General features: G+C 41.7%; 1 protein-coding gene across 1 annotated transcript in view; it reads left to right on the top strand.

Moving 5' to 3' along the window:
* The window catches only part of POLN (DNA polymerase nu), a 215,139-nt gene extending 202,579 nt beyond the window's left edge, over positions 1 to 12,560 (top strand). The window contains exons 24-25 of the mRNA XM_019552905.1: positions 9,507 to 9,568; positions 11,558 to 12,560. Of these exons, the coding sequence (XP_019408450.1) occupies positions 9,507 to 9,568; positions 11,558 to 11,626 (131 nt within the window). The 3' untranslated portion in view covers positions 11,627 to 12,560. The remainder of the gene's footprint in view (positions 1 to 9,506; positions 9,569 to 11,557) is intronic.
* The last annotated feature ends 531 nt before the right edge of the window (positions 12,561 to 13,091 follow it).

Here is a 13,091-nt window from a genome sequence, read left to right as displayed (position 1 = left end):
CAATCCCACCCCACAAGCCGCGCGCTCGCACAACTCCGCAAAGCCCGCGGCTCCCCTAAGCGGTGCCGGAGCCGCTAGCCCGGCATTTCGCCACACTGTCCATCTTACGTTTTCCATGTATTTTAAGGAACTACAAATCAAGATAATAGATAAACATCAATGAAGATCAGTAGGACTTGTCCTTCTAAGTCACTCATAGCTTTTGAAAATCTATCAGTAGCTGTCATCTCGTGGCTCAAAGACCTTATGCTTTCCTTTTTTCTCTTTTTTTATTGCTGTTTTATTCAATGAAAATCCATGTACAGTGCAGTCTTGAGTATGCAAAGGTGTCTCAGTGCTTGGAAGTTTCATATTATGAGGTTATAGCTAACAGGCGTCAGTCTGCAGAGCCTGCATCATAATAATCCAAGGACCAGTTTCAGCTATATAGTCCTGTGGCTTGTCAGGAGAAGTCCAGGAGCTAAGGTAGCACTTTGGAAAATAAATACAAAGAAGTCTGGAAGTGGGTGAAAATCTTATATGATTAATAGTTTCAACTGGCTGCCAGGCCAGTGCTCTGTGCTATTTTATGAATCCCACACACACCATGTTGTTCCAGCAGATGCGGAGGGGAGTCAGAGTCAGAATACTTCAGTTTTTTATTGCCAGCTGTGCTTCCTATCTTGGTAACCTCAGGTATCTGTCCCTAACAGTAGAAGGGGGATAATATAAGATCTAAAATGAAAATACATTGGAACCGAACGTGATTATTATCTATTGCAGGGATCTCTACCTAACATATTGCATCTTCTTACCTGTGCTTCATTGAGATAGTGTTAAAATAATTCATGATACTATAACTGTCTACACCGGGGTGCTCAATGTTTTTTCCCAGTGGGCTGGCTGGGCAGTGCCTGGTCTAGCCTCAGGCCAGGTGGTAGTTTTGATCCAGTGCCCAGAGCCGGCATAGTGGACACCTGGCCAAGTGGAGGAGAGGAGGGGGTCAACCCAGCTCTGCAGGGGGAAAGGGGCTTCACCTGGCCATTCAGGGGTGCGGGTGAGGAAAGCAAAGGGAGGGGGAGGAACTTGACATGACCCCACGGGGGTAAGGAAGTGTGACCTAACCCCAACCCAGCCCCACAGGGGAAAGGTGACATGGCCCAGCCCCACCGGACCCCCCCAGGGGAAGGGGGTGTGATCTGGGGAGAAGAGGGCCTGGCCTGGCCCCAGTTAGGTTTTGCAGGGAGAAGTGGGTGTGGTTTGGCTCTGATGGGTGGGGGTTAGGTTTGGGAGTTTGGCAGGGGGGAGGGTGACTCTATTAATGGCCACTACTCTCTCACCACCAAATTTCTTGACCCATGGGGAGTGCTGCAGGCCAGATGAACGGCTCCGCAGAGCAGAGGCACAGCACCCCTGCTCTACACTCTTCTAAGGCTGTAGTAATTAGAGCATGAGAATTGCACCAACATCCTAACCTGCCTTCCCCCTCCCGTGAAATACATAATCCACTCTAAGGCTTTTTAAGCCATACACTTAAATAAGATTACATTTTCTTTTTTTTCCCTCAGTAAAAATTTTCAGTATTTAAGATGGAGCATGTCACTCGTCAAACAATGATCTGAGTCTCCTTTATCTGACTCTTCCAAGCCTAACAGCAATATTTTAGCTAGTTCAAGGCAGAGTCAATCATAGCTTTTGAAAATCTATTACTGAAGCTCTCTATTTTGGGATGCCATTGTTCAAGTTTGTGGGTCAGCTGCACCAGAGTGCTCCTTGTCTCACCATGGGCCCTACTCCAAGGGATAAGCCAGTTTTTATTCTCATCTCGGACTGTAATCCTGATATTCCTGCCACGTCTGATGGAACCACAAGGTTACCAGCACCAGTTTCCCAACAACATTGCTTCCATCTAATCCTCCTTCTAGCATCTTCTTCAGGAACTGAGACCAACAACTTGTTCAGAACAGGGTATAATTTATTTATCCATGGAAACATTACAAGCAAAGAGAGAAAAGGGCTAAAATAACAAAAACCTAAATTAATTTCCTCTGTAACTGGGTTCCCAACTGAAGCCCTCTTGCTTGAGAAATCTTGCAGCTGGTAGTGATTATGGCCCAGCGGGATGAAGAGATGCCCCATGCCCGCGGAGAGCCAAGAGGACGATGCCTAGGGAAAGTTGCCTTCGGGTACTACAGGACAAGAGAGGAGCTGCGGGGGGACTCTCTGGGAGAAGGATCCAAAAGGAGGGATCCACGATGGAGGATCAGCATGAGCCAAGGGACCCTGGAGCCTGGGACCGGCAAGCACATGCTCACCACCTACCAGGAGTCCGCGGGAATGGTGGTGAGTCTGGGGAAGCACAGAGCTGTGGCATGGGAAGAAGCTGCGGGGGGACACGATGAGGCAACTTGAAAGCCAAAGGGGGCAGGGGGTCACCAGCCCAGACCCCTGAAGAGACCCTGCAAAGCACCCAAAACTCCAGGGGAAAGGGAAGCTGGGGCCAAGGTCTAGGAACCTGGCCGCAGGTGAACTCCTCAGCCTGCATGCTGGCACTGTTTGTGGCAAAAGAGGCTGGGCGTCGCCCATAACAAGCTGCTAATGAGGTAATTGGCAGTGGGCATCTGAGACCCCAGAGAAGAAAGCAAACCCTTTTCCTCCCTTTTACTTTCTTTTGATTATGGGGAGCTGGCAAGGACTTGGATAAGATGGGGAAGCCCGGAGACACCCTACTCAGGGTGGAGGACTCAGATGGGACCCTGTGGGGACTGACTGGGCGACACAGCTGTAAGCAGGTGAGACACTTATTCTCACTACTGTACCTATTGAGGTGCCAGGGATCCTCTTCGGAGCACTGGGGGGATCCCAGGAACAACCCTGTCCAGCTGCTGCCGCCCATCTGGTTCTTTGTAAAAGAAAGAATAAAAAAGCACCTGGATTATGAAATGATCAAGCGTGGTCCTTCCACGGATACTAATCATTGCAACACCTCTTCCCTCCTCATTTCTTTAATAAGGTTGAAGTCATGGCAAGTGAGAACCAGGGGATCAGGTGGTACCCTGTGCGGATATGCTAACATCCTCTTACCTTGTTCTGTCCGTGTCCGCTTAGATTTGTTCCACTCATCCCATTCACCTTTTTGAGTCTGAAGTTAAGCCTGCATCTCTGCAGACCTTCTCTGTCCATGAATGCCTCTCAGTTGTCATGCCTTTATTTATTTAAGAGTTCCTTAGTCTGTCACGGTACCTTGGCTCTGGTCCAAACAGTTTTATGTATTTTCAGAGCGCATTAGAGGCAGCAGGGGTGGTCCATATTTGGTATATATGGGTTGTAGATGAACATGGTTTTTGATTGTCTACCATAATAGCACATCGTTGTGTTTTAGCCAGCAGCTAATTTGGAACCTACTTTGTGTCCTGCTGAGAGAGGCATATGTAGCAGCTGATTTTTCTTGTAACTTGGCTAAGAGTATCTGCAGTATATGATATTATACCCTAGCTACCTGCCATACTTGAATTTGTGAGGAAAACATTTTTTTGACAAGAATGAACAGTTCCTCGGTATTGTGAGCATGTGCTGTATAGTTGTCCACTCACCAGCAGAATCTCTCTTGTGTCTAACCTAGTCTTGAGTTCAGGATCCAAACTAGGGAGTACTTTGGCAAACATGTTTTGCCATCCTAAATTATGGCTTCTTTAGAAAATTCCTTGTATCAGCTAAAACATGGCATACACTCAGCATTAATTCTCCAACTCAAAAACCAGTGAAGATAGCAGTAGAACTAATGGGAAGTTCTTCAGCACAACGGGTTTCTATTGGAGAATGCGAATCTGGCAAAACCAGAACTTTCTGCAGAGATGGTTTGGTTTCAGTGTTAAAAACTCTCAAGGTCACCATCACTGGTCACCATCTACTGGGTTTCTTGCCAGCTTATCTGTCTGGTTCATTGGCATGCTCAGCTTCCAAGCTTCCAGCTGATGGGGATCTGAGATCCTGGAAGTCCTGGGAATGCCAGCTGTCAGACTGGAGGGGGTTTCAAAATCCACAGGTCTGGGCAGTCAGCCCCAGTATGGGATGCCAGGCTGAGGGGGAAAGGAGTCCAGGAGAGCTGGACTCCTTTAAAGAAACTTTAAAGAAACCTTACTGAGGGCACAGGAAAAAATATCCTGATGTGCAGGAAGATTAGCAAATGTTGCAAGCAACTGGCTGGCTTAGCAGAGAACTCTTTGGTGATCTTAAACACAAAAAGGAAGTTTACAAGAAGTGGACACTTACACAAGCAACTTGGGAGGAATATAAGAATACTGCTCAGGCATGCAGGGATGAAGTCAGGATGGCCAAAGCACAATTGGAGTTGCAGCTGGCAAGGGATGTGAAGGATTTCTACAAGTATGTTATCAACAAGAGGAAGGTCAGGGACAGTGTGGGTCCCTTACTGAATGGGGGAGGCAACCTAGTGACAGATGATGAGGAAAAGGCTGAAGTGCTCAATGCCTTTTTTATCTTAGTCTTCATAGGCAAGGGCAGCTCCCCAGAATACTACACTGGGCAGCAGTTTGGGGAGGAGGTGAGCAGCCCTCAGTGATGAAAGAACAGGGTGGGGACTATTTAGAAAAGCTGGGTGTGTACAAGTCTGTAGGGCTGGATGGAGTGTCTGAGGGTGCTGAGAGGGCTGACTGATGTGATTGGACTGGCCATTATCTTTGAAAACGCATGGAGATCAGGAGAGGTCCCATATGATTGGAAAAGGGCAAACATAGTGCCCATCTTTAAGAAAGGGAAGAAGGGAGTATCCAGGGAACTACAGACCAGTCAGCCTCACCTCCGTCCCCAGTTAGGATGAATTCACCAAGGGCAAGTCATGCCTGAGCAACCTGATTGCCTTCATGATGAAATAACTGGCTTTGCAGATGTAGGGAAAGAAGTGGACATAATATACCTTGACTTTAGTAAGGCTTTTGATACTGTTTCCCACAGCATTATGGCAAGCAAGCTGACGAAGTATGGATTGGATGAATGGACTGTAAAGTGGATAGAAAGCTGGCTGGACTGTCAGGCTCAATGGGTAGTAATCAAGTGGAGTGTGCCAGGGGTCAGTCCTGGGGCCAGTTTTGTTCAATATCTTCATTAACAATCTGGAAGATGGGGTGGGGAATGCACCCTCAGTAAGTTCACAGATAACACCAAGCTGGGGGAAGTAGTAGATATGCTGGAGAGTAGAGCTAAGATTCAGAGAGCACTATACAAATTGGAAGATTGGGCCAAAAGAAACCTCATGAGGTTCAATAAGGACAAGTGCAAAGTCCTGCACTTAGGACGGAAGAATCCCATGCACCGGTACAGCAGCATTGCCAGAGGATCAAGGGAAATGACTTTTCCCCTCTGTTCTGCACTGGTGAGGCCACATCTGCATTCCTGTGTGCAGTTTTGGGCCCCCCACTATAGAAAGGATGTGGATAAATTGGAGAGAGTCCAGGGGAGGCAATGAAAATGGTTTGGGAGCTGGGGAGCATGACTTCGGAGGAGAGGCTGAGGGAACTGAGTTTATTTAGTCTGCAGAAGAGAAAACTAAGAGGGGATTTAATAGCAGCCTTCAACTACCTGAAGAGGGGTTTAAAAGAGGATGGAGCTGAACTGTTCTCAGTGGTGGCAGGTGCAATGGTCTCAAGTTGTAGCAAGGGCAGTTTATCTTGGATATTAGGAAAATCTTTCTCACTATTTTGGGGGGTGAAGCACTGGAGCAGGTTACTTAGAGAGGTGGTGGAATCTGCATCTTTGGAGGTTTTTAAGGCCCAGCTCCACAAAACCCTGATTGGGATGATCTAGTTGGAGCTGGTCCTGCTTTGAGCAGGGATTGGACTAGATGTGACCTCCTGAGGTCCCTTCCAACCCTCATTTTCAATGATTCCATGTAGAGGCTTGTGTGATATTTTAAAAGGGAAAACATTTTAAACAGAATTAATTGTTTCAAGTGAGAGAGAACCAGCCCCCTTCCCCCCACATGCATACACACAGGACAATGAGAAGAAAGTTAATTTTATTCTAAATCTCACTTAGTTTGAGGAGTCAAGATTTTGCCTTTGGTTATTACAAGTGTAAAGTACAGTATCTTGGATTTTTAAAACAATTGGATGGGAATAAAAATATTATGGATTACATCCAAATTTAATGAAATCAGCACTTAGCTAAAATTTGAGTCACTTAATGGGAAGCTTGCCAGCTACACAGGAAAGTGCACATGTTCAAAAGAAGGCCTACACAATAAAGAGAGAGAGGATTTAGCCTTCAAAAAAAAGAGACTTTCACAGCCACCACCCAACAATCATAATGGGGCTCACTTGCCTTGGTAAAATTCTGGGCTCACGTTCTCATGAATACAGGCTTTTGAACAGTTTCTTCAGTGCAGTAGGCATAGACAAGCTTTTGTTCCACATCAGGCATGCATGCCTTCTCTTTATGCCTATTTATACATTTTTCAGTAAGTATATTTATCTTAATCATCACCAGAAAATCCTACTAGATGTTAACGTTTCAGTTCCTTCATGGTCTATTCCCCTTACCATCTCACTTTCACAGACTCTGCCAAATAATGACAGCATAAAATATTTTCAACATAACATGCCTAATGTTTCTGAAATATCAATGAATACTCAGTAATTTTGGACTGTAAGCTGTAGGGGTTGAAAGATGTATTCATTTGAAAAGATAGAGGATAAGGAAAGTGAAGTGATGTGCAGTAGGGAGGGGAGGGGGTAAAGAATGGCCTTCATAGCAATATGTTTGCATGGTTACTTAGCTTAGGTCTTTTAGCACCAGATCTGGATATGTTCTGTAGGTGCCTAAAAGGAATTCAGGTACAAGTGGCCTCAGTTTCAGACAGCTTGCATTGCATCTGCTCACAATGCTCAGTGACTCCCTCCTATATTTTGGTCTTCAAAGATCCAAAGCCCTCTAGGTTTGGACTTTTGAGAACGCTCAGAAACGGTCTAGTTCAAAAACTTAAAATGATCCAGTTCAATAACTGAGGCATCTAACTCCTGCCCTAGCTCTGTTGAAATCCAGATTAAGTACCTCCCTAGCATCAAGTCTCCAGAAGGATCTGATCTGTTAGTCATGCCCAGAGCACACCTGGCTCACATCGGCAACATCAAGTGCAGCTCAACGTTCACAATGGTGGAGCCCAAAGAAAGTGTGAGACCTGTGGTTTAAGTCTTCCTCAGGCTGGAGAGACTCAAACTCGCATTGCTTGCCCTAACCATCAGGTTATAGAATAGTCTGGATGGCGGTATCCTCAAGTCTTGCAGGTGAAGCTGGGGAAACTGAGCAACCAAGAATGGAAGACTCATGAGGCCAACAGGAAGACAAGTAAGAGGGCAGGATTCAGTAGCCTAATAGTTTGGGCACTCAGTGGAGGAGAGGGAAAGATCTGTGTTCTGGTCCCTGCTGCCAGGCTCTTTGCTGCTTTTAATGGACAGCCATCTATCATAAAACACACAAACAGTGCTAGGAGTTCTGCTTTGCAGCCGATTTTCTTCTGGGAAGTAAGAGATGTGGGTTTGAATCCTTGCAGGCTATGGTGATCAGCATCCTGGACAAGCATTCTGTCCATTAAGTTACTATGGGAAAAGTGGTCACTGCCGACACCAGTCGGTTAGACGCCTGAGCTGAGAAGAGGAGCAAAGGATTCTGGATCCTAGTAGAACACAAATGCTCAAAGGGTACCCTGTTTCCTATAGGCTACATCTCCATGTGCTCTGTATACACTTGAACCTAGTAGTGCAAGAGTGATGTTTTAGACGTGTTTGTCTAGAAATTAAGTGATAGGCAAAACTGTCTTAGGTTGGCATCTTTTATTGGACCAACTATGTAGTTGGACTAAAATTAGACGAGCTTTATCCTGATGAAGAATGTCTTGTATTCAAAAGCTTATCTCACTGTATCCCAATGACATAGTTCAGCTGACATTAAGTGTTTCATTTAATAAAACAGTTACATAGAAAGATATCTTTAAATTAAGTGAAGGGCATTACTACAATGCTGGTTGGACTTTTTGGCCAGTGCCAAAAAGAGATGAGCAGAATTAAGTGAAGCAGAAGCCATGATTTTAGATCAAGCAGTCTCTGGAGGCTTTTTAAATAGGCGATCAAAATGAATGAGGAACCAGTAGATATGTTTAAGTATATGGGAGCCTTGAACTGCACATTTTATCAGTCTAAACAAAAACCAGGGAGCAACTTTCTGTGCATGCTGGAGTCTTGTCTTTAAAATTCAGATTAGGGATGGTAATAGGGCAAGATGTTAAAATGCGTATGGTGGGAACAGCTTAAGCATAAGTTAATATTTCACTAGAAGTCGTCTGAAGTAGTGATGCATGTAGACAATGTTGAGTTATTAGGCAAAATTTTAAAAAATGGAAGACATCAGAGGAGGTTTCAGGATCTATAAATATAATAAACAATCTAAAATGCAGAGTCAGATTCTCAGCTGGCATAAACTGGCACACCGCCACTGAGGATTTGCTGGTGTCTAGCAAGAATCTACTGAGACTGGGTAATGAGGAATAGCTCCTTCCAGTATGAAACCTTTGAGATTTAGGGACTGGGCAAAATCAAATATAGCGTTAACAAATGTGTTACACCATTAATACATTGAGTCATTATCAGATGATTAATAATTGATCAAGATCTGGAAAAGCAAATTTTCCCTGAATGAGTAGAAAGCAAATTAATTGTTTTATAAGAGAGTTGAACAAAATGCTGACAGTTATTATGTTAAGCAGAAGACGTTTGCCATGTGGTCTCAAGCAAATGTCTTGGAGTCTGACACTTAGATATGTTACTTTAATAGCCTGAGCTATCCAGTTAAGTTCTCATAAACCATAGTAAAATATTAGCATTTAGATTCTTAATAGTCTAATTATCCCACACAGAGTCTTGTGCATCTGTCATTGGTCTCTTAAGTCCATACAATAGGTAGCTTCAATCTATCTTAGATTTTCTATTGTGGTTTGATTAATGATCAGTGGTCATGTTTGATTTGTTTTGGAACCTGTTTTTAAGGCCTTGTAAGAAGTTTCCCTTATTTAAAATTTTACCAAACTTATTCAGGCAAGACATGCCAAACTGTAGGGTTGAGAATTGCAGCAACTGGACATTTCTACATTGATGTAAAAGGTCTCTCAGATGTGCCCCCCTTTCATTTTTCTGGTGTTTCAAGTTTCAAAAAATATTTTTAAATTACACACTTTATACATATTAAAACATTTTCCTTTATTTTTTCTTTCAAATGATTAATTGCTTATAAACTGAATATTATTTTTATTTTAAAAGTACCAAATCTCTTTCACAGCATAATGATTTCCACTTTTTTTTTCTTTTTGACATACAAGAACAATCTGAGCAATTAGGAGTGGGTACATTAAGCAGCATTAGGCAAAGAAGTATTATGCAACATATTTTTGTTTTCTATATGCAAGTTCTAATTAAGATGTTAAAGCTGTATGTACTTAACCTTCTTTAACTGTATTTTAGCACTTGTAAAAAGAACAATGGAATCTCTTCCACAAATCAAAGCCTTAGAAATGCCACTGAAGGTATGGAAAATTGTGAATTGAATTACATTTATGCTAGTGATTCCATCATATTGGCTCCTGTGGGGTATAGTCAATCACTTTTAGTGCAACCGGTGCTGAATATAGTAACACTATCACCTCCCATGTCTTGTATCTAATACTGATGTTGATGCTTCCCAAAATTGCATTAATCTCTCTCCCTTTTTTTTTTTTTTTAGCCATGTCACATGGCTTACTCGTGTTGTTTGTGACCTATCAAAACCCCAAGATCCTTTTCCATAGTGCTGCCACTGAGTCAGTTATCTATCACTCATTTCATAATTGTTTTTGATTATTCTTTTCTAGGTTTAGTACATTGCAGAAATTGCATATAAAAAAGGTTAAAAGTATATTAAAGTTACAAAATTCATAAGTGAAAAGTTCATAACTATAACTGAAATCTTGGGAGATGCCAGAGATCAGCAAGCCCCAGCACAGTTACTTAAGTTACCCTTTTCGATGCAAAGACAAGAGGGTTGGGATTTGGAAAGTCAATGAAATTAAAAGTTAACAAGTTCATAATTGGTAAATAGATTATTAGAATTTAGAAGGGCAGGTACTTAACCAGATAATGAGAACAACTGGTTACAAAAGTGTAGGGTATAAATCATGTTCAGGGCATAAGCTTACTGCTAGCTGGCAGATGTTAAGAAAATGCCTATGTAAGCAAAATGTTCCACACCTGCCAACTACAGTTTATTCCACCTCTCTGTAAAGTACCTGGAAATAGACGTTGTCAGAGACAAGACATCGGACTAGGCAGACTTTTGACCCGATCAAATACAGCAGATTCTAGAATGGAATTGCAAATTCCAAGGTTAATGACTAGTAACTTTTCAGCCAGTGAAAGAAAATCAATCTTTGGACAATAGTATAGTCAGTATATTCCATTCATTGCAACAACCTATTTAAAATCAATAGGGATCGCAGGGTTTTTAAAAGCTTAGGAGTATTTCATGACCAAGGATAACATTTACAGATATATGGAGGAGATTGATTATCTATATTTTAAACAAACCTTCTGTGGAGATCAGGAAGACATTTTTCTCCATGCAGAATGCATATTTGGCTATATGCATTCTGAAGGTATTTCACCCTCACCTGAATCATCAGATATGGATCGTGGCAATGGCCAGATATTAAATTTGGTGGTGGATTCAGTAGAGTAAATCCTGAGTTCATTAAAACAAGAATCTGTGTTGTTGTTAAGATTTGTTTTCATCTCCTCATATAATGAGGATAATGCTCCTCGGATTGGCATGATGAAGATGATTAACGGTTTTTGTAAAATGCCTCTGCTCTGCTTATGTGCATACCTAACTTCTACTTCACAGTTATCCAAATGGTCTTTTAATATGAAGATTATCCATTTAATACGGAGAAGGAAGTGTCACTGAAGTACAGTGCACACATTCATAGTGGAGAGAGACTCCTCTTTTTTTTTTTTGCTGAGAGAAAGGATGCCTTATCTTTGACGTGGCTTTTTTCCAAAATGTACAGTCCCTGTTACTGAGACAGCTTTCATGTCAGAAAAGCTTTATTCCTGGAACAGAGAACTAGTGATTGCAAATTAAATTTAAAAAGAAAAATACGTGATAAAGCACAGTATATTTATGATATTGTTGTCAATGTTGTTGATCATAAACACTGTAGTATTGGCATCTGCTATGAATAGGGCTATAAAACAATGTGAGAACTGTTTTGGTTTGGGGCATTTGCACATTCAGGGGTTTTCTTTGAGTCCAGTGAAACATATGAGCATGTCCAAAGGAAAAGGATAGCCCAAAAGGTTATAGCGTTTTAGTTAGGAATTAATTACAGCAGTAATTAAACAAGTTATAGGGGTTTAAGATATTTCAGATGAGTTAGGCTTATAGCCTCAATTTTTATCAGCATCTACTAGGAAAAGCAATAGTAATAATAATCTTGCTATATGTGATTGACCTGTTTCTTTTTAAATCTTATTGACAGGTCCCCTTGAAAGTGATTCTCACCACTGGAAAATCATGGGGATGTATGACAGAATTACGGGAGATGTAAACCAGCCATCAGGGACCGTATTCAATACCCGCACACCTCATTGGCCTATGCTGATTCCTCACTGAATCACTAGGCAACAGCTCTGCAGGATCTTTCATAAGCACCTAATACTCTGCATGTGAATTTTTTTTCTTCATTTTGTCTGTAGCCCTAGGCAACAGCAGTAAGATAAAACTGGATTTTACCAGTTCGTTGTGATTCTTTTAGCCAAGGTAACCAGCAGGGAGCTGCTTTTGTTCAGAGCTAAATTACTACATGTAAGAAATGAAGCAAGACAGTATTAACCCTTCAGGGAGCATAACATTCATCTAATTCGTAGACACAGGCTTAACAGTAAATATTTTGTCAGATGCTTCTATGAATGCAAGATAACTGAAAATCCTGCCAACGATACAGTTTTAAATACATCAGTAGTTGCTCCGCCATTACATTCAGCATTCTAGCTGATAATGTTTGAGCAAGGTGTCCATTTGCTTCTTACCAGGTTTCTTACAGGCCCCAAATGAGCAAATGTCCAAAGCCAAAATTGTTTATGAAGTATTGATGACATCTTCCACAGATCTAGGAAAGCTTTCTTCAGAAGCAAATTATTTTTGAACCTTAAACTGTCTGTAAATGTTTTAATAAGAACAAATAGATATTGGATGCTTTAGACTTTTTTGAAAACCCTGTTTCTGGTTAGGCATGGTTATCTTTAAATGCAAGTTACATGCAGTAAACCAGTCGTATGCTAGGGTGTTAATGGGGACTGTAACAGACATATCTGCCTAATTTATTATTTAAGCTACAGATATATTGATAAGTATTTGTTTATCATAAAGTCTGTTTATGGTTTAAAGTATGTTTGACTTGTTTTTATGTTTTAATGTTTTGTTATTGATATTTTGGTTTTATTTGGTCCTGTTCAATAAATGAGAAGTTTATTGCAGCATTACTTAAAGCCTTGTCCCTCTTTATTCTTCTGGGAGCTACAGCCCCTTTAACCTAACTGGAAATTGAGGACATATATGGAGTCTTCCAAGATATGCTTAGTACTTCACAAGATTTGGCCTCAAATGACTGAAGCTTCAGTACAATCGTTTCAGCTTTAAACCCCTTGTTTTTGTAGCTGTTTTACTTTGAATCATTAAAATTAAACCATTTTGCATAGTGCAGAAAGATTAAACTGTGATGCATAGTAAGCTGTTCATTTTCATTTTTATCTTGCTACATATTAATCATGCTTAACTTGTCAGCCAAAATGAGTCAGTTGTTGCTAAAAACTGATTCTAGCAGTTTTAAAATTAGCAGCTGGCATGTACACAATGTTAGAGCCTTCTACACTGTAATTACGGGCCACATCCTTGGCTGAGGTAAATCAGCACAGCTCTGCTGACTTTTATGGTCCTTTGCCAGTTTACACAGGCTGAGGATCTGGCTCTTTATTTTCAACAGCAAGAAAGAAGTTGTGCCAATTTTCTTCTCC

This window comes from Crocodylus porosus, unplaced genomic scaffold (assembly GCF_001723895.1).
Source record: "Crocodylus porosus isolate Cpor-Errol unplaced genomic scaffold, CroPor_comp1, whole genome shotgun sequence".
Classification (NCBI taxonomy): Eukaryota; Metazoa; Chordata; order Crocodylia; family Crocodylidae; genus Crocodylus; species Crocodylus porosus.
The sequence above is the reverse complement of the archived record's forward strand: the minus strand, read 5'-3'. Positions and strand labels throughout refer to the sequence as shown.